This window comes from Populus trichocarpa, chromosome 4, assembly GCF_000002775.5.
Source record: "Populus trichocarpa isolate Nisqually-1 chromosome 4, P.trichocarpa_v4.1, whole genome shotgun sequence".
Taxonomy (NCBI): domain Eukaryota; kingdom Viridiplantae; phylum Streptophyta; class Magnoliopsida; order Malpighiales; family Salicaceae; genus Populus; species Populus trichocarpa.
In genome coordinates, this window is record NC_037288.2 from 7,466,815 (window position 1) to 7,489,871 (window position 23,057).

Consider the following 23,057-nt stretch of genomic DNA (forward strand, 5'->3'; position numbering starts at 1 on the left):
CAGTTGTTATCCTCATTCTCCTAACCCAACAATCACCAACACCCCTAACTCCAACCTACCATACCTATACAAGCCTAATCATCGTCTCCTCTGAACACCCATCAATAGCAACTCCTTTTGGCAGCAGATCTCCTTTTAGAAAAATTCAATTGACCTCCTTCTAACATTATCAATAAAAAATCCACTGATAACCAAAAATAGGACCCTCTTTTTGAAAAATAAGGAGAACAAAAACAAATGTGATCTGACTCTCCCAAAGCGTTCGTTATCTCTATCTCCACCACATTGGCAGCTTCTTCGCCTCTATTTTCTTTCACCAACATCACCACAACAATGGTGTCTACTCTCCCAATAATGGTGTCCTTCACAACATGATCACGCTGAAAATCCATCGACTAGAATCAGCACCATCAGATTTGTCCCTTCACTCTCCCATTCCAAAAACAAAACAGCCATCAAGCTGCCCCTCTCCTTCAGCCGATTACCAACAGCAACTCACCATGATGTCAACCACCTTTTCCTCTATTGGTCATTGTGGTAACAACCATTAGAGAGCTTAAAAGAAAATTGTAGAGAGAAGCAAATCTTTAAAAAAAAAAACTGATTGTGCGTGTTTGAGATCTTTTTTGTTTACAGGTAACAAAAAACTACACAGTTGGCAGGGAAAGGAAGAGGTGAAGGAGCCACTTCAGATCCTATAGTTTTTTCCCTTCAATCAGTGATGACGCATGGATCTACGCACCACCAGTGGTGGTGGCAGCACATAAATACACGTGCCACCACTGTTCCACCATTTTCAAGGGCTTTCCGGTGCTACTCTTGTACCTTCAAAAGACTCCAAACTTGATTTCTTTATTTCTTGGACATGTTAAATGCGTCAGAAGGTCGATCCATAACCTTAATTCATTTTTTGGAAAAATTGCTAAAATATTATGAAATTTGAGACAAATGCTTATTATTGTGTATATTTTTTAGACTGATGAACACTTTGGTTTGATGTGTGTTATTGATTTTGAAATGACTTGATTATTTGCGTTGAATTATGGGTTTATTTTTTGGGGATTGTGATTGTTTTGTGGACAATTAATATCGGTACATGAGTTATAATGACATGATTTTATGGACACTCTGATTTATTTGTTTAGCATGAAATTTGAACGAAGTAGGTGACATTAATAAAATTTGTGGATGTTTAGTGTTTTTTGGTTTTGAGTCTATAAACGATTATTTGTTTTGAATTGACATTGTGGTCAAAATAGCTTGATAAAAACATGTTATTTGTGTTTTGTTAAACAAGGCCTTAGTCTAGTCACTAAATCATTTTTGCAATTAATTTTGAGTTCTTCATATTTTCATCCTTTCATATTTAATATTTGGAATTATAACCGACACACGAGGTTTTTTTTTATATTAAACGAATCGGTTCCCTCCCACAAAAAAAAAACAACAAAAAAATTTCCTTCAAAAATACAATTTCTATTTTAATTTGCATATGGCCAAGCCTCTCAAAAATAAATTATACTTGCATATTTTATCATATTAAAAAATCATAAAAAAAAAATAGTCTTATATATTTGCATGCATTTTGGATTTAATAACCAATTTATTAAAGTCATGAGAACTTGATATATATTTCAAAAATACCAACAAATTTATTTTGTTTCTTTTTAATATATGGAATTATGAACTTATATGTAAGATGTATTCCCTATATTAAATTCAAAAACACTAAAAAATCTTCTTCTTTTTTTGTAGTATATGGGATTATGAACTTATACGTGAGATGTATTCCTGATATTAAATAAAAAGATAGTTTTATTTATTTTTATTTTGGCATTAAAACGGTTAGGTTTTTAATCTGATAATATAAGAACCTTCTTACTGGGAAGGACTTATCTTTAACCATAAATAGACCAACAGTTAGAAAATATAATATTTTCTTAGTTTATATCAGATAAACAATACAGTTTATCTCAGGTAAGGCGTATTAAGGGTGTTAATACCTTCCCTTTACGCAATCAGTCCATTTTCTTAGACTCTGAGACCAGTTAGGGTTTCTAGTGATAAAAAATACTAGGTGACGACTCTCATTCCCTTTTGTTATTGATAAAGGACAAGAATTCCTTGTCCTTTAATCCCACACCATTCCCGACCATCCAGACCCAGGAGGATCATCGTTGCGACGCCGCACATATACAACAATTACCAACATGGTCAGCATTAACTACACGTCTGGCTCTTGGTATTTTCCTAAAAGAATGCATGCATATCAACATAACTATAAAAGAGTTTAAGGAAGACAAACTAAACATGAGATTAAAGAATTTAGAGAGGAATGGCAACAAGACAAAATGGATCCTAAGTTCCACATATTACAGGGGTTTTAACTAAACCAAGTTACAGAGGTTTTAACAAAACCTGGCTCTGATACCACCTTTGTCACGACCTGAATCCTGGGTCCATGACCAGCAACGCAAGAGTGGTGTCATAAGGACACTCCACTTATGCTAAGCCTCAGAACATATATATCATAAAACAAAATATATATAAAAATTCACAGCGTTTCATAATTTTTCAAAATATAATGATCTTCAAAGCAATAAAATCAAATGATACTTCAAAAACTCTTTATCATCAAATAGAACAAAAACAAATAATCCATAATACTTATTACATTGTCAAAATTCAAATTTAAATAAAGCAGTGTAATAGTGAAGCGTCTAAAACATCGAATAAAAAAGAAAAGCCTCACAGAAGCTAGAAAGGCATACCAACAAACAAAGTAGCAGGAACTCTCAATTAAAAATCGACCTACTAGCAAAAGTTAATAACCTTAAATAATATTAAAATGCAGGGGTGAGTTCAACCAATTTAGTAAATAATAACATTTAATGTACATCTTAGATATTAATAATTTACAAGTCGTACATATCTTGATATGGATATACATACTAAGCATATTAACATAAGGTAATGAAATACATGTCAAAGATTAGATGACACCTGAAGGTGACCACTATAGGAATGTCAGTTGCCACAGGCTAGTGTCTCTCTCACCAACTAGGTATACAAAATATTATGTGCATATGGACTAATAACTCTCCATTAGTATGAAATTACTAACAAGTCTTACATCAAGATATAATAAATATTTGCATCATTTTCAAAGCAAATGAATGTCGTATCGAATAAAATTTAAATTCAACAAAATGCGAGTGTAAATCCAAGAATAGATGAGTACTTAGATAATAAAGCAACATATATAAATATTCAAGAATTAATCAATTGTACTCATCATATAATCAAAACACATATATTATTTATATTATATTCATACTAAAGATTATCTCACTCACCAGAAAACAAAAGCAAAAGACAAACGGATGCAGAATCAAAGACTATTGAAGATAATTAGGAGAAATGTCAATATAACCTATAATGGATACAGAAAACACTCAAAAACAACTCGAAGAAAAATAACATAAAAGATTAAAACTCTAAGCTTAGAGACCAAAACATAATTATAAACTTGAATTGATTCACATGATCGATCCCGAACATAATCCAAACTGCTCGAACCTAATACACACAATTAGCCCTAACTGTTAGGTCAACCGATCGACCGCCACCACAAGCCAACAGGTCGACTCGCAACAACCAGTCAACCGATTCAGTCAACCGGTCGACTAGTTGATCGAGATTTTTATAATTCCAATTTGTCAGTCTTCATCAATGCAAAACCCCAAAACACACAATTTGATCTTCAAGCCTAAAATTCAAGATATCTAATCAGTTCATTTTAAGCCAACTAACACCCTAAAACATCAATTCAAACTCTTAAATCCTTCAATCACTAAAACAATATAAAAAACCCTAAACACTTCCTAAATCCTTCCATAATCAATCTCTTAATAAAAAATAATAAAAGATAAGGATACTTACTTGTTGGGAGGAAGTCGGGTAGAAAGAAAGAAAATAGAGAAAAATAAATTCTAGCAACCTTTTCTTTAAATACTTAGGTTAGTTGGGTTGGGTTTTTGTTGAACTTTGGGCTTAGATCTGTTGGGTCAAAACATGGGTCTTACAAATAAGATTTGAGTTTTTTTATAAAAAAAAAAAAATTAAACTTCTAGTCAAATATAAAGAAAACAAAAACTAATTTCTTAAGTTTCTAAATTTATATTGAGTTTGAAAAACACATTTTAAATATTCTACATAGTTTTTCTTCACAAGTTTTTCATTGATTTTAAAATAAAAAAATGAATAATAGCATGTAAAACATTAAATTTATTTTTTTATATTTTTATACTTGGAAATATTTATAATTAAAATGTATAAACTTTTTCATGATAATTTTAAACAAAATACATATACTACAAAAATATGCAAAAAAAAATAACATTTAAAAATTATGTTCAAATAAAAAAAGGATAGATTTTCTTATTTATAGTGGAGAATCCTCAATAAAATTTGAATCAGAACACAGATGCTGACAAACCAAGTGTTGTGGTGGTTGAATTTGTTGTGTGAGGTTGAATTTGTGTTGAGATTAAGTGGGGGAGGGGTGGCTATTTGTTGCAAAAAAAATGCATAAGAAATAAGAAGAAATGGGGGATGGCGAGAGGAGGGTGGATCGTCAGGTTATAAATTAAATATTATTAATGGATTTACCGACAAAATTACTCCGTCGGGCATTCCATCAGTCATTATATTGGTAAAAAGTATCACATCATCGTATGATTTTTTTTTTAATCCCACTGTAATATCGTCCGTAAATCTATAAATAAAAGGCATTCCACTTAAAAAAGAAGTGCTGACAAGGAAATGGGGTGACACTCACCCTAAATAGTTAAAAATCTAAATAAAAAAGAAAGTTTTCAAAAGTACTTTTAACTTAAAAAATAAATTAGTGTTTTTCGAATAGTTTTAATGTGCTGATAAAAAAAATTAAAATCTAAAAAATTAAAAAAAAATTAAAATAACTCAATTAGAAACACTTCCAAGTCTCAATCAATTATGGGATAATAAACACCTTTGATATTTGCATCCACAACTTGTATACCCTTTCATTTTCAACATTTGTTTTTTTCATTCTTTATAACACTATTTAACCACATTTAATATGAGAAATTCACGTAAGTTGAATTGCAGAAAACATGGTAAAATTAAATTAACCCAATTGAATTTTTTAATAACTCATGAACTCATTAACCCCAACTTTTTCTTTTTGTCAATTCGTATCCATAATCACATCCAACAACTACACTCTCATGTCATAGATCACGTCACATTAAAAGAAAATATGGAAGTATAAATCATCCACCTAGTTCATTTACTCATGTTATGCCACAAGTCAGATAAATTTTTAAAAATATAAAATAAATATTAAAGCATAAAGAATTTTTTTTACTATATTATTAAACTAAGTTTAACACATCAAATTTGAAATCTCACAACCTAACTCCTAACTTCTTACCTGACTCAATTTTTAAATTAAATCACGCAGAAATTAGCTCGAAGTAAATTGAATAATTTCATAGATCTAAATATAATCTTGATGACTGGTAAAAACATTGCTTAGCTTTTAACAAAACTTCAAATTAATAACTTTTTTTTTACAAAAACTATTGAAACAATAACAAACTAGATCGATCTCAGTCCCTAAACAAACTATGTTATAAACTCCATTTTTAATAATTTATTTTTTTATAATTTTTTTAAATTATATGATAAAAATATATAATAACAAAATTAATCATCAATTTAAAAATAAAAACTTATTTAAGATAGTAATAACACTAAAAAAAGCAAAAATAATAATAATTAAAAAAAAGGCATGCAATTTATTTCCTATCAAGAAAAAAACTATTATAAACAATTAACAAACTAAAAACAAAAAATAACATATTCGGTCAATGAATGAGCTCATTAAATTTATGAACTGGATAACTCAGGCTAACATATCAAACTATAAATCAAGTTATAAACTCCAATGGAATTATATTTTTTTTTCCAAAACTATTTTTATTTAACTTCTTGATAAATTAAAATATATACAAAAAATTTACAATCACAAAATAAAGCATTCGCTTTTGTTCTTATTATAGCTGGCCTCTCATCAGCTTTCCATTCAAATACAGAAACTTCACTTGATTGATGAAATGCCATATGCATTGTTGTCTTAAAAGTACAATTATTTTTCAAGACTGTTATTGCACAGCACTAAAACAGGCATGTTTGCCTGTCAAAAGAAGTCTCAACCAATTAAAGAGCGTGACCTAGTTGAAGTGCAAATCACCAACTGTTTCGTGGACCCTTTACGCTCTTGAAGCAGTGTTGCACGTGCAATAACCATTCCAGGAAAGAACATGAAGTGAGATCAGAACAATCTGTTTATTCAATATTGCAATCTAAAGCCTTTATTGTCTCTCTCCGCCACCTAGCGGTGTTTGGATCAAACCTCAACTCCCATGTAGGCCAGTAGTGCAAGTCCTGCTTCAACGTTAGCACTCGTGGCTTCCCATCCAGATTGATGGTCTTTACACGAACGAACTCATCATATCGTAATCCCTGATAAATGTAATACAGTACAAAGTGAAATAAATACTAACAAAGCATGCAGGATAGTTCCCCGATCAATTATTCTTGTACTGCTAATGCATATTCCGAGATGTAAGTACAGAGAAATTAGAGAGTATCATAAAAAAAATGTTTGAGGAGCGAAACTAATTAGCATGCTAGTACTAGTCTACTCCCACTGTTTGTCTCTTGAGAGTCTTATTTAGAAGATTCTTAAGTGAACTTCTCATGTAAGTTGTGAACAGCTCCACAAAGGACATTCCAATTTTTGAAGAAATATGCAACTAGCTCACAAAAGGTACTCCTATTCACAATGCTTGTCATGGTAAAAATACACACACACACTAGTTTTTCATGTACTGGTATCTTGTGGGTTACATAATATTGTGCTCAAAGAGTCGCATCCCCCAAATTCAGACTTCAAAAGTGTGATTTGTATCATAGCTTTAGTAAATAGATACCAAAATGTAATGATGCCTTTATTCTTGTTCTTTCTTTTCTTTTCTTTTCTTTTTTCCTTTTTTGAAAGGAAAAAAAATCTAATGAAGATATAATGCACACACATTTCCTTGCTTCCTACAACCCATATTCAAAAAACAGTCATCATGTTCCCGCAACAAAAGACACTATGAAAGAACTCAAAGCTAAAAGTCAATTTGTTTTAACCATCCGTTTCTGTTCCTTGTAGTCTTTATCCTTTTTCCTAATTTACTTCATTGCTTTCCATATATTCTGTTGTTTTTAAGAATTTGCGGTTTCCACTTGGATGGAAGCAAATGCATTGATTGCAGATGCATTCTATAAAAAACAACTCCACACAAAAATTACATAAATGAGTGGCCATACCTTTGTCACATTTACAAAAGCATCCAAGTCAGGAGTGGGTTTTCCATTGACTCGAACAATCCATCTAAGAGCACCTAGAGCATATCTATCTGCAGGACTTCCACGGCAGCACCTGTGAAATTGAGAAAATGTCAAACCTGTATTCAATAAGATCAACATTTTCAGTCTTATGTGGTTGATTATCATTGGGGAAAATATGCAGGACAACTTAATAGTTAGAATCATGCCATTCCTCTGACATTGTTTGACTTCTGATTGAAATTGGGTAGGAATTCCTTCGTTGAAGACCATTATTCTTTCATGACAAATTTATATTGACTGTATCCAGCAAAACAGCCATAAACATATCATTACTAAGTTCATCTTGCAAGTAATTAGCCAATTTTTTTAAGTCCATTTCCATTCACATCATATAGACTGTAACTGTAAGGCTATATTCTTATTTTTCCAACATTGTAAAGGTAACTCTTATCTCAACATCAAGAAACAGAAAAAAAAAAAAAAAAAGGTTTTTTTTAAAAAAGAAAGAAACAGAACTTTTAGAACTCAAAGAAAAATTCTTACATTGCTGCATAGACACCATGACCTTCACCAGGAAGAAATCCAAGAGCACGAACTGCTGGATGAGGATCCTGAACAAGACAGCCACACCAATTTACTGCTCGTGTTGTACCATTACCATCCCTAATGTCTGTTCCAACAAGTAGATCAACTTCACCTCCCTAGCAAGCCATACAGAAAAGGGCATCAGATCAATTTACTTACATCAACATCAGAGATTATACCAAACAAGCTAAAATACTTCGCAAACCAGACAAGAGAAATAATAGTTATAATAACATGTCAAACACAAGATAATGATACCTCTATCAGGTTTTAGGAGCATATACATCTGGCATAAACTTACCTGCCGACAAATGGTAATTTTAAGCTTCCCATCACTGTCAACACAGTTCTCTAATGCTTGACATGCATTTTCTACATCTTGGAAGCAAGTAACTGGCTCTTTGTTGATTGCCAACAACATATCGCCTTGTTTTAATAGATTCTCAGTGTTAGATCCAGCCAAACAACCTTTAACACGCAAAACTTGTCGTCTCATTGGGTCTTTCTTTACAAGTCTCTACAGTAAAATATCAGTCAAGTTTTGATATTCAGAATAATGATACAACGTTGTACTAGAGCATTTTTCTGCAAAGCATGTTAAGTTCAAGAGAGCAGTTATCCAGAACAAAAACCAATTGAAAGACATTATATTATCAGAAACAATATTCTATTACCAGAAACAATATTCAATTAAAACAAGATTAAGATTGGAAAATGCTCACTCTCTAAAGCTCAAGTTTAAGACCATCACTTCCATGATTTTTATTGAAAGAATTTTCCATGAAAATGTTAACACACATTCATTTGCAAACAAGATGAAAGAAACATGAGAGAGTGGCAGGCTAAGATTGATATGCATTCTCTGGGCACAAGCAGAGATGAAAGAACAGAAATATTTTACTAGGAAGAAGACATACTTGGATCCATTCATCACCAAGACCAAAACTCCGGGCCTTTGAAAGCAATCTAGAGCAAAGTTCCACCTCTAAAGTCCTAACAAGTGGCATTGACCTTTTGATACCGTTTATGAGAATAGAAGCCCCATTTGCACCAGATATGATTTTGTCAAGTACTTGGCTAATCATGTAGATTGGGACACCTCGAACAAATTGATGATCCTTTGATGTAGTGTGACTAGATTTTGGCTGAAAATGAAGATTCAAGGTTATTACATACTATCATAATAAGGCAAATCATGACAAGTAGATTAGTGGTGAAAACCTTATTTGAAAAGCTCCCCCATATAGCCTGAACCTTTCCATGCTCATTACATAGCACACCAGTAAATGCATTACCAAAATCTGAAATACAGAACAAAATAAGACACTAAATCTAAATATAAACATGATCTTGGGAAATTCAAATTTATTCTCTTACCAGTGTCAAGCTCAATCACTTCCATATTTATTGCTCTATACCGTGGACGATCAGCATAGCCAAAATTTAATGTAACATAAGGGTTTGTCACAATTGATTTCCTAGACTTTGCTCGTTGATTTTTACTTAACCCAATCAGATATATTGGATCTCCACGACATAATGCAGGCTCTGTCTCAAAAAGCACAAGGATGATCGTTACAGTGAATAGCTTGGATCTACTTTCAGTTTACTTGGAGAGAGCAAATTGAAAGATCACTCACACTAACACAAATAAAATGGGCAAAAAAAGGATGAGATTAAAGGATTCATCAATCCAAGACTTATTAAATAAATGGACCAAGATTGAACATTCATGGATGTGACTCATTGTTTTCACTACTAGCATGTTTCTATGGGCTCAAGCTTTTCCCAGCACTGCTACTCAGAATAGTAGTGGTATTGACTAACAAATACAAGGTAGCTGTCAGTTTTCAATGTTGTGGCTTGCATAAACAAGTCAAGCTTGAACTTGGACTTGGATCTAAATTGACCGAGGTAAGCTCAAGCTGAATCTCTAAAGAGATAAATTTGAGTTTCTTTACTCTGTTCAAAATTTGAACAAATAATATTCGGCTCTACTTGACTCTACTTGACTTTTTTTGCAGTCTAATAGAAGCCCTCACCCTTGACCCTCCTCCCTCAAGGATGAGAAGAATATGCCACTACTGAAAATCAAAGGTGAAAGCATGCACCTAAATAAGGTAGAAGTTCAGAATTTAAAAAGAAAATAAGTTCTATGGGATCATATAATATCACCTGGGAAAAAATACATAGAGTCAAACCTACCAGGAAGTAACTCAGCAGCACGAACCATAGAAGCACCAACAGCTCCCAGAGCAGAGGGATCATAACCAACAAGAGCATAATTGTAAACAGGATGAAGAAAGACAACCTGCAATGAAGTATAGGCAGTAAGTGATATACCCTCAATGGTTTATAACTTCATAGCATTACTTCGAAAATGTTTACCTCTCCTGGAATCTCGATAGGAAAAGCAGCAAATGACAGCATCACATCACATGCAGATGTTTCAACGGTGTTCTTGTCAATAGCAACCAATCCCATGTCTTGAGAATGATGTACAACAACACCAGTCCCAGAAGCATGCACTGAATGGATGCCATCAAGCAAACATGATGGTGGCACATTGACCTGCAAGTATAACTATCTAATTAGATATCCCATTTCAGCATTACTTGTCTCTTTTTTTATCAGCGAGATGTTCATAACAGACACTGATCAGATGATGACGTATCTCTGACTTGATAATTGAGAACATAAATCTGTTCAGACTTACACAGAATAAAGCATATCTAGAATCTGATTTCTAAATAAGAAAAATCACTAACAAGCAGATAAATTCTCAGTAAAGAGATGAAGCACAGTAGTTTTGAAGGCTACGTCTAATTCCATTATTGTCATGTTATGTAGCAGCGTTATAGGAGAAAGTTCATAAAGCAATACCAGAAACAAATATGGAAGTTTCACAAGATGGTTGACTAGAAGCTGAGGCATTTAGCAAAGTAGGGCAGCTGATTGATGACAATAGGAAGATAAAACTTGTCACAGATTACCTCCAATGTTACAAGAGTGGGCTCCACCACACATTCCGCAAATGAAGCATTAGTTGCTGCTGCTATTGCACCTTCATAGCCATTCGAAACTGTAATTTCTGTGGTACCTGGAGTCTCCAATTTCATTTCTCCAATTTCAAGCGAGGAATGGTCAGCAACTGCAATTTCATCAGAGGACAAGTTCCCCTGTACCTGTTGCTTATTAGTTTTAACATCACACTCTTCCCTGGAATGGACCTCCTCAGAAATATGTTCATAACCGGCTTCTGTTCTTAAAATATCATGTGTCAACTCCTGGTTGTTAGCTTGATCCGTACCTTCAGCAGGAGTTGATTCACTATTCAATGAAGATGCTTGGCTGTTTAGACCTTGAGTGACATTGCTACTACAAGGTGACAACTGCAGGGTGGTCGGTTGAATAGCAGGCCTTGCCATCCATAAACCAGAACTATCATCCCGTGTGTATATCTTCGGAGCATCGTACCATTCATGGCGATCAATTGTGACCAGGGTAGACTGCGGCCATCACAAGAGTTAAGAAAAAAAATTCCAACATCCTAAATTTGTTAATCAAAATAAAAAGAGTGTGCACATGCACATGCATGCACTTGCAGAGAGATTATCATTCACAATTCTATTCTAAATATCAGAAATTTTCACTTCCTATGGTGCTTTAAACGCAATTTTCTAATTTATTGATTTATGGAAATGAAAGGTAAGTCTTTCATTTTCATGTAATATGCTTAGGTAAGTCTTTCATTTTCATGTAATATGGTACAATTTACAAGAATCAATTCATCAAAGATTAGATTTCTTAAACCTACACAACCAAAAAACAAAAAAAAATACAGTGCAGGCAATGTCATGCTGCACATCAGCACATTTAATGCATACCTTTCTTCGATGGCGATCCCTGTAGCTTATATACTCCAATGGCACTCTATCACCCTTACATAGCTTAGACAGAACAGAGATTACATCTTCAAGTTGTGATATCTCATCATCGGCAAACTTCTTAATGATGGCATGACGAGGAATGCCAGCCCTAGATAGCATGTATCTGCAAAATATACAAATTCTTATCATGTAAAAAGAAATGGCCCCTTTGCTATTACATGGTTTCCTTCAAAACAAGCATCAAAGAGTCATCACACAGCTTTCCTTCTCCTTAAAAGCCCATCAAATTACTCAACAAAAACACTTCTATTTTGCCTTGAATTTGTCAATTTCATTCAGGGAAACAAAAAAATACAGGACATGATTCATGGAATTCGTAAACTCAATCAAATTAAAAAAACACAGATATCTTGATTAAACTAACCCGGGGTCCGAAACATATACAAGACCACATTGGAAGCAGAAGTTTCTGGCCTGATTCAATTACAAAGTTGCAAGTGTTATAATGATGAAAAATGATGAGCAAGAGCACGTAGTTCAAACAGAATAAAAAGAACTGCAAACACTTTTAGTTGCTTCACAAACAATGCTATCTGAAATAAATAAATGATTAATAGATGAATAAACCCAACCAACCTGTTGATAAGACAAACGGTGTATCACTGCACCACTTACTTCTAAGAAGCAGTCAGGAGTTATCAAGTGCAAATCCTGAACCTGCAGCAAAGGTGCATAAGCATACTAGTTTTTCTCCATACACCTAAGCAACATGGAATACAAGTGATCCCAGGAGAGCAATATGACCATGTAACTACACCAGGATAGACTTAGACATGAATCTATCAAGGACGGACATTGATAGAACATGTGGACACAATACAATACAAACACAAACTTAGAATATTAGAAAATGTACTAGATAAAGTAAATTCACACATTAGTAGAGAAGTCCAAAACACTAAACGAATTACAAAATTACCTATTGCTCTACCTTTGATGCCATCTATTTCACTCTCTCGTTTCTAACAGTTATCTCCATAGGCCTCAGAGAAGCACTTAAAAAACTGATTTAATTGGTGATACTTTATTTTGGAGATTGTTACATGTTTTGTGTGCCAACTTTTTGATTTTATCTATTTGAGTGTTCCTGCTTTTATTTTTGTTCTTTAAGCATGTGTACCTTCAATTTGTTTTCTAATCAAGTGCTTCTATTAGATCTGTCAAATATATATAACATGGAAATTGACATCTGACATGTTGACATGTTCACCAAGTGTGCGTGAATTTTTCCATTTATTTCTAATTGAGTCTTTGAACTTTTATTTCTAAGTCAATGCACAACTTTTAATACAGGTAGGTTTCTAAGCAAAACAATATGTTTTACCATTAGACTAAGGCCAGTCCAGATAATGAGTAGTTATACTAGAAAGCAACTGCTTACAACATATTTTCCAATGAAATTAAAGGCAATGGGAAATTTTAGTTGATTATTAACAAAATAAAGTTATGTCCAGAGTAAGTTTTACCACTATATCAACGGTTAATGATGTGCCACCCCTTTCAATCTGTAATTCGATCTTTTTGTCAACACTGTCATCAAGCAATGCCTCCAATTTTAAAAACTGAGTAGTCACCTGCAATAAAGACATTTGTCAAAAACAAAAATCAACATATCAATCACTACAGGAGATGTAGATAAACGGAGATTCTCTATTTCAGTAGTGTTGTAAATATAGTAAATCAATTATAGGATTGATTATTGTTCTAAATAGAGTAAGTCAACTATAGGGCTGTCAGTTACAGGGCTGATTTATATGCATTCAATTATAGCTTGATTCTAGGGATTTAGATTAATCCTAGACCTGTATATATACATACTGTACCCATGCATCAAGAATAAGAGAAATATCATTTTCATACTCTAACAATTCTACATGGTATCAGAGCCATAGGATTGTCTTTTCTTTTAGCGTGGCCCAATTGAGTCACAATTTTATTTTTTTCTCTACTGTTGGGTGTCCTGCTTTGAGTGCAGTAATGGCAGAGGGTAGGAACACAGAAGTGCAAACTGTGATTTCTGATGTTGTTCCTATGACAACAAAAATCACAGAGCACAAACTGAATAATACCAATTATTTGAATTGGAGCAAAACATTGCGAGTGTATCTGCGTAGTATTGATAAAGATGATCACCTTGTTGATGATCCACCATCTGATGCTGCAGCAAAGAAGGCATGGTTGAGAGATGATGCCAGAATTTTCCTGCAGATTCGAAATTCTATTGATACTGAAGTGATTGGTCTAGTTAATCACTGTGAATTTGTTAAAGATCTCCTGGATTATTTGGCTTTCTTATATTCTGGCAAAGGAAATATCTCTCGTATATATGGTGTGTAAGGAGTTTTATCGCCCAGAGAAGCAAGACAGGTCTCTCACTGAATATTTTATGGATTTTAAACGGGTATACAAGGAGCTGAATTCTCTTCTTCCTTTTAGTACTGATGTGAAAACTCAGCAGTCTCAACGTGAGCAGATGGCTGTTATGAGTTTCCTTGCAGGTCTGCCACTAGAATTTGATGCTGCTCGAACACAGATTCTTTCTAGTCCGGAGATAACCACTCTTCGTGACACCTTTACAAGAATCTTGCGTTCAGAGGGATCTCGATCTGCCCCTATTATCACTAGTGCCCTTGTGAGTCGTGGAACTTCAAATGAAGCAGGTCGAGGAAGTCGAGATAGTCGAGGCAGTCGTAAGAATACTGGTTTTCAAGGTAGTTGGAGTGGTGGAGGCTTAGGTAGAAATACTGGTCATAACAAACCAGTTTGTTATTACTGTGATGAACCTGGTCATACAAGACGTACTTGTTGGAAGCTTCATGGTAAACCTCAGCAGCAAGCCCAAGTTGCTAATATTGCAACTCAAGGAATCAACCATGTATCTACAGTGTCTTCATCTAATGACAAGTCTGTGCTTGTCTCTGCTGATGAATTTGCTCGCTTCACTCAATACCAAGCCTCACTAAAGTCCAATCCTTCTACAATTGATGAGTCAGGTAAACCTACTACAAGTCTTGTGTCATCCTCTAGCAAATGGGTCATTGATTCAGGTGCTACAAACCATATGACAGGTGACAAAGGTATTCTTTCCCCTTTTAAACCTTACAAAAATCTTCAAAATCTTCCTAGTGTTACTTTGGCTGATGGGTCAACCACTTCTGTTATTGGTTCTGGAACAATCTCTCCTACATCATCTCTTTCATTATCCTCTGTCTTGTGTTTGCCCAACTTTTCCTTCAATTTACTCTCTGTTAGTCAAATCACTAAGGCTCTCAATTGTTGTGTCTTATTTTTCTCTGACCTTTGTTTATTTCAGGATCTTATGACAGGGAAGATTATTGGTAGAGGACGTGAATCTGGTGGTCTGTATGTGCTTGAAACTACCATCCCAAAAATGCCAAATCCGAAAGTGCCAAAACTTGTTGCTTGTTCCAGTACTATGACACCTCTCGAACTTCACTATCGGTTAGGGCATCCTTCGTTAGCCATTTTAAAAAAATTGTTTCCTCATTTCCAAAAGTTATCTCATTTAAATTGTGAGTCTTGTCAATTTGCCAAACATCATCGCTCTTCATATGTACCAAGAGTAAATAAACGGGCTGCGTCCCCCTTTGAGTTAATACATTCTAATGTTTGGGGTCCTTGTCCAGTACTTTCTAAGTCTGGATTTCGATATTTTGTCACTTTTATTGATGACTATTCTCGTGTCACTTGGTTATATTTAATGAGAAACAGGTCAGAATTACTCTCTATATTTAGTGCCTTTTGTGCTGAAATAAAAACTCAATTTAATGTTTTTGTGCGCATTTTACGAAGTGATAATGCAAAAGAGTATTTTTCCAAGCCTTTCAATTCCTATATGTCACAAAATGGAATTCTTCATCAGTCTTCATGTGTTGACACCCCACCTCAAAATGGTGTTGCAGAACGACATTTACTAGAAGTTGCTAGAGCCCTCCTTTTTCAAATGAATGTCCCTAAACAGTTCTGGGCAGATGCAGTTTCGACTGCTTGTTTTTTAATTAATCGTATGCCCTCATCTGTTTTGGCTGGTGCTACTCCTCATTCTATTTGTTCCTCTCATTCTATTTGTTTCCTTCTCATTCCTTATTTCCAGTTGAACCACGCATTTTTGGTTGTACTTGTTTTATTCGTGATGTTCGGCCTGACGTGTCTAAACTAGATCATAAGTCTCTGAAGTGTGTCTTTTTAGGGTATTCTCGTCTACAAAAAGGGTATCGATGTTACTCTCCTGAGTTGGGTCGTTATTTGGTGTCTTCTGATATTTCATTTTTTGAAACCACTCCATTCTTTCCCATGTCGAAAATTTATAATTGTGAGGGGGAGAATGATGATATTCTAGTGTACAATATTACCACTACTATTAACCATGCTTCCTCAAATGACCCAGTTCCCATAAAACCAGTCATCACCCAAGTGTATTCTCGATGTCCTCCACCAAACACCTCACGTCCTCCACCAGCTCCTACGTCTACAGATCCTAGTCTTGATCTTCCTATTGTTGTTCGTAAAGGTAAAAGACAATGTACTCATCCTATCTCATCGTTTGCTTCTTATATACATTTGTCTCCTTCTTTGCGTTGCTTTATTGCTTCTTTAGACTCTGTATCTGTTCCCAAAACTTTAGTTGAGGCTTTGTCTCATCCTAGTTGGCGAGCTGCAATGGAAGAAGAGATGAGAGCTTTAGACGATAATGGCACTTGGGAACTTGTAGACTTACCAGCAAGAAAACAAACTATTGGTTGTAAATGGGTGTATGTTGTCAAGGTCAATCCTGATGGGTCTGTGGCTCGTCTTAAATCCCGTCTTGTTGCCAAAGGATATGCTCAAACATATGGAGTAGATTATTCTGATACCTTCTCTCCAGTGGCTAAACTTGCATCTGTTCGTTTATTTATGTCTATTGCTGCTAGTAATGATTGGCCTTTACACCAGTTAGATATCAAGAATGCATTTCTTCACGGTGATCTGAAGGAAGAAGTGTATATGGAGCAACCACCTGGGTTTGTTGCTCAGGGGGAGTCTAGTAAGGTTTGTCGACTTCGAAAGTCCTTGTATGGGTTAAAACAGAGTTCACGTGCTTGGTTTGGGCGATTCAGTGAGGTTATTCAAGAATTTGGTATGAAGAAGAGTAAGTGTGATCATTCGGTATTCTACCAACAATCTGAAGTTGGCCTTATCTTGTTGGTTGTGTATGTTGACGATATTGTTATCACTAGTAGTGATAGTAAAGGCATCTCAGCTCTTAAGTCTTTTCTTCAAGCAAATTTCCAAACTAAAGATTTGGGGATGCTAAGGTATTTTTTAGGTATTGAAGTTACAAAGTGTAAGAAGGGTATCTTTCTATCTCAAAGAAAGTATATTCTTGATCTTTTGACAGAAACTGGAAAGTTGGGTGCCAAACCTTGTAGTACACCAATGGTCACCAACACACAACTTACAGCAGAAGATGGTGAGTCGTTTGCAGACCCTGAGATGTATCGTCGATTAGGTGGCAAGTTAAATTATCTAACGGTGACTCGTCCTGACATTGCATATCCTGTTAGCATTGTGAGCCAGTTCATGGCTTCCCCACGAACCACCCATTGGGCAGCCTTGGAACAGATTTTGTGTTATCTTAAAAGAGCTCCAGGGCGTGGTATATGGTATAGAAATCATGGTCATACTCATATTGAATGTTTCTCAGATGCAGATTGGGCAGGTTCTAAAATTGATAGAAGATCTACTACAGGTTATTGTGTTTTTGTTGGGGGAAACTTGGTGTCATGGAAAAGTAAGAAGCAAAATGTAGTCTCTCGTTCCAGTGCTGAATCAGAATATAGAGCCATGGCACAATCCACGTGTGAACTTATATGGATACAACAATTGCTCAATGAGATTGGTCTTGGTAGTTCACTACCTATGAAGTTATGGTGTGACAATCAAGCTGCTCTTCACATTGCATCAAATCCAGTTTTTCATGAAAGGACTAAGCATATTGAAATTGATTGTCACTTCATCCGTGAGAAAATTCAGCAAAATTTGATCTCTACTAGTCATGTCAAAACTACAGAGCAGTTGGGTGATATATTCACTAAAGCTTTGAGTGGTCCTAGGATTGAATATATTTGTAACAAGCTGGGCATGATTAACATATATGCTCCAGCTTGAGGGGGAGTGTTGTAAATATAGTAAATCAATTATAGGATTGATTATTGTTCTAAATAGAGTAAGTCAACTATAGGGCTGTTAGGGCTGATTTATATGCATTCAATTATAGCTTGATTCTAGGGATTTAGATTAATCCTAGACCTGTATATATACATACTGTACCCATGCATCAAGAATAAGAGAAATATCATTTTCATATTCTAACAATTCTACAAGTAGTATCATCTTCTACATGATCCCAATCAAAATCCTTTCGATACATGAGAAATGGAAAAATCAAGTAAAGCGCGTTAAGAACTCCCACCAGTGATTTTAAAGCCTAAGCTGGACCTGCCCATTTGACTATTAAGGGTTAACCATGGTGTTTTGGATTGCATGTAAATCAACTAACAAGATGCTACCTTTGGTTTAACCTAGTCTTTGGACAATTCCCAAACAATAGAAAGCTGTCCTGACCTAAAAATGATAAATAAGTGCAGCCTCTGAATGTTGACTACGCAAATGTATGGTAGAGAAGTCTGAATCTCATGCATAGACAAGTGTGTTAAAGAAAAAAAGGGGGGGAAGCATATATAAATCCCATATCTAAAGAAGGAAAGAAGAGGACATACAGGGAAAACAAAATAAAAGAGAAGAAAAAACAGAGAAAATACTATCATGTTCTTGTGTATATAATGGCAAGTCAGCTAAAAAATCAATGTAGCGATTTACATGCAATGCATCAAGATTATTCATTACAATGGATCAAGATTCAGTGGTGTGAGATTGAATGCATAACTTACTTCCCCATTCACACGCACAAGCACATCCCCTGACTCCAATTGCCTATCAGCTGGCCCACATGGCACCTGAAGAAGTTCATGATATTAGGAAAGATAAAGATAGTTCTTTGACAATCTTCAATTTAAAAACACAAAAATGTGCTCACCACAGAGTCAACAACCAACATTCCAGTTTCACCTGGTGCAGAGGCTTGCCGCACCATCTAAACAAGACAGCAGAATGAGCCACCCGCCATTATTCTTAACAATTCTATGCAAGGAAGAAATACCTGCTCTGTTTCATTCGGAAGACCAAGCCGGCGTGTCTCATCAAATCCTTTATGGAGAAACGTTACCTATATCATGAATAGCTAAACTCATGTGAAATTATAAGGAAAAGAAAAACCCATATTGTAAATCAACATACAAATAGGATAAAAAAGCAAAGCGTCCATATTGCTAAAACCAAAAGGTGGGATGATAAATTTATTACCATTGGAGGGGACCAAAAATCTTTATTGAAAACTATTTTCAAGACTTTTTAAGACATTAGCATAGTTTTATTTGATAAAACAGAATGAAGGACTACAGAGCAAGGGGGGTAATGTTTTCATCTTCCAACAAAGTATAGTTTTACTGCCAAATATGATCTTTCCACGTGGTTAGCATTAAAAGAAATCTGGCCTAATGTCAAATGCAAAATTTCCATCTATGTTCTAGCATAATGCAGTATAATACTTGAAGCCTTCAAGAAGCATGAAAGTAACATCAACTACAGACCTGAAGGGTGCCACGAGGTATAGAAACTGCTTCCCATTTGTTTTTACAGGCATCTTTGGACTTCTGGAGAAATGCCAATGCCCTAACAACCTGCATATCAAGTAATTATGTGATTCGGTGCCCAGGAAACACATAATTTTATTCAAAATCAGGTGCTTATGTAAAATTAAAGGCTTCATATATTGCAAACCAAAGTAACAAAGAACGGAGGACTTGAATTTTCATTAGACACCCTGCTGCATGAGTTACCATCCATTTCAGATGAAAACTTAAACAGACCATAATGTATTAAGCCATTAAATAATAACATACTCTCTCTAAATGTAAATAGAAGGCTGATGAAGATGATACACTGCCCCCAGCGTTCAAGGCCACTGCCCTCCCTTGCTTATCAATCACCGGGGAACCACTAGAACCACGCTTAGTTCCGGAGGCTGCCTGAAATTAAAGTGAAACAAATATTAAAGAACAGTTTATTAAATGGTCTGTCTGGAGAAGTTTTATTGCACATAAAGAACCAATTGACTGTTTGGAATCTGCTACTCATAAGATTTAGGCTTATCCCTCATAGTCATAACCTTGTATAAGGATCTTAGAGTAAGGACTAGTAGGTGGTTCAGTTACCGCCTGTGATGGTACCAAACTGCTTGAACCAGGGAATATTCGTCGGAGTAGATAACGAGCTCACACTGAGCTGGACATTAGAAGTATCACTGCATATGTTTTAATTTTATATTTTTTTATGTATAAAGGCAATTTGAAATAACAAAGAAAAAAAATGGCTGTCAACAACAAACAGCAAGATATGGAACTTTCAGTGGTTGTGACCACTGAATAAATCTTCCATGCAACTATAAGGAAAGGAGAAAGGGATATGCCAAACTAGGGCAGTAAAAAACCATTAAATGAAACCTAAATCAGTTCAGACTTCATCTTTAAAAGGCACCAATGTCAAAGTGTCAAACTAATTATAAAAGGAAAATGAATTATTGATTCTGAATTCAAAATGATTCAAGCCATATATAACTGTTTGCCTCAGATTGCCAGCATGATGAATTAAACTACTTACTTGCATGTAGAAGGTATTGAAGTCATTATAACCATCTCTGCACCAAACAATAGTCATTGTTAATCTTTATGATTAAGCATCTACAGGTCGGTTGAGTGAGTTTCCATGTATCATGGACCAGTCAACACTATGATACTAACTTATTGTTCAAATATAGTTTGAAGAGATAAGATGTGCCAAATAAAACCATAGAAGTAAAGCTAGAAAATTTAACATCACTCCACTTGCAATTCAGAAATAAATACTTTATAGAACATTCCAAGGGCGAGCTTATAACCAATTCATCTAGTTAGCTGTTACTATTATGTGGGGATGCGTGACCTTTTTCCTTGCAAACACATACATGATTTATTACCCACGTACAGTTATAACTTTCTGGAGATGCATATTAGCTAAAACAAAATCATGCAACATGATAAATCACACAAAATCCCTATAATCATCACTCATAGATAGCATGATGGACAATGAAGTCATCAACGTATAATAACAACTTGCAACTTTTAGTAAGGGATTCAAGCAAAAGATTAGTGAAGCTGCTATACCTTCTATAAGTAGGTGCATTTCTATCCAAACGAGCAAGGGTACCGGCCAAAATAGAAACCTATGAAATTGATGTTACCAGCACTAATTAGAAACTAATAACTTAACTCTCAAAACCTAAATAAGTACTAAAACTCCAACCAGCTAGCAAATTTATAGGTGCAAATTCTCATATACAAGTTTTGGTAAACAAATAAATAACAAAATGAGAAGTAATGACTACCTTCTCGCAGCTATCATTGCCGATAACTCTGATTTCAAGCCCAACAGAAGCAGCTTCTGGGGCAAGAGGAATCTCCTCATACTTGTGAAATTGTATTGCACTAGGATCATAACGAAAGAATCCAAAATCATGAACCTGATAGAAATTGGAGAAACATAGTATATTAGTGTAACTCACATGTTATGCAAAACTAAACAAACCCCATTTTTGTAGTCTTTACAATATGCAAAAAAAATACAAAAAATAAAAACTCACAGGGTCTCTGTAAATTGGATACACTGGAATTTCTTCATTGTTGACAAATATAGCCTGGGCAACTACAGGGCCTACAACACCACAACCATCATAATTAAAAAAAAATTAAAAAATAATAATAATAATTAGGATTTACATTCCAAAAGCAAATAATTAAACAAGTAATTCATATAGATTATCAAAAGTATATTTAAGAAAATAAACTCAAAACAAAAATTGAAAAGGCAAAAATGTAAGTCATAATGCAAAATGTTTTCCTCGTTAAGCATTATGTCACGTTCCCAAAACAACCAACCTCATCAATGAATAATCGACGAGAGAAAATTGCAATCACAAAGCCACAGATTTTTAACCAAAAAGAAAAATAACACAAATATCAAGGGCAATAAAGTAAATCCACTTCAATCATTCGCATAATACCAATCTTACCCTTTTTCCCGCGTTTTTCTTATTAACCAAAAATGAAGAAAAGCGAAAAGAAGTCAACGATCAATAAGCACAATCACAACAAGAAGAATGATCGAGTAGTGATAGTAGAAATTACCAGGCTTGACGACATGTCGGTTAGTGAGAATGATACCGTGATTCTTATCAACAACAAACCCAGTGGCGGACCCCGAGGAAGGAAGTTCGGTGTCGAAGGAGCGGCACGCGGTGGTTTGCAAAACCACCACAGCGGGGACCACCTTGTTGATGGCGTCTCTCCAGTCGTCGGTTATGACTTCCTTCTCTGGTGGCAACTCGCTATCTAACTCAACCTGATCAGTCGATTCCTGGCTTCGTAAGTCCATGGATTCCATCTCTGACTCTACTATCTCTCGCGAATTTGAGTCTTCCATTCTTAAAATTGGAAATGGGATTGGAAGAGGAGCTGATTGACTTGGCCTCACTTTTAAGTCGTTACGGGAGCAGGTACAGTTTTGTAATTTGCAATTTGTCTTTTTTTTTATGGTTTGGTGTTGGTGGTTTTGATGATAAATACGATGTCAATGTCGTAACGACTTGTAAAAGAAGAGTAGTTTATTTAACCCTCTCTGCTGCGGGTAATAATTTTTAAAAGTTTGAAATCCGGCCCTGCGTTCGATCCGAAGCTGAATCCGGGTCGTATTTAAGAAAAATAAAAAAAGACAAAACTCAGGGTGATTCAACGAGTTGACCTAGCAAGATCTGGTTGCAACTCGTTAATTTTTGTTTTTTTACTAAAACGACGTCGTTTTCATTTAAGAAAAATTGGAATTGACCCGGGCGACCCGATGACCCGGTCAAAACTCAGAACT

General features: G+C 34.9%; 1 protein-coding gene across 2 annotated transcripts; it reads right to left on the minus strand.

The window, feature by feature from the left end:
- Positions 1-5,998: 5,998 nt before the first annotated feature.
- LOC7487384 (protease Do-like 7) lies at positions 5,999-22,719 on the minus strand. 2 transcript variants are annotated; one of them, XM_002305170.4, is made up of 24 exons: positions 22,325-22,716; positions 21,781-21,851; positions 21,526-21,660; positions 21,305-21,363; positions 20,760-20,796; positions 20,003-20,128; positions 19,691-19,780; positions 19,201-19,266; positions 19,078-19,134; positions 18,932-18,997; positions 13,448-13,555; positions 12,558-12,638; positions 12,346-12,395; positions 11,919-12,084; positions 11,025-11,540; positions 10,420-10,602; positions 10,237-10,342; positions 9,409-9,579; positions 9,253-9,332; positions 8,949-9,176; positions 8,333-8,548; positions 7,990-8,147; positions 7,426-7,537; positions 5,999-6,570 (listed from the first exon to the last, which is right to left on the minus strand). In XM_002305170.4, exons 1-24 carry the CDS (start codon positions 22,617-22,619, stop codon positions 6,394-6,396), a joined length of 3,354 nt encoding a protein of 1,117 aa, XP_002305206.3. In that variant the 5' UTR covers positions 22,620-22,716; the 3' UTR covers positions 5,999-6,393. The 2 variants fall into 2 exon arrangements, with proteins under 2 accessions (XP_002305206.3, XP_052308500.1); XM_052452540.1 differs by lacking the exon at positions 5,999-6,570 and having other exon boundaries at positions 7,426-7,562; positions 22,325-22,719.
- Positions 22,720-23,057: the final 338 nt, after the last annotated feature.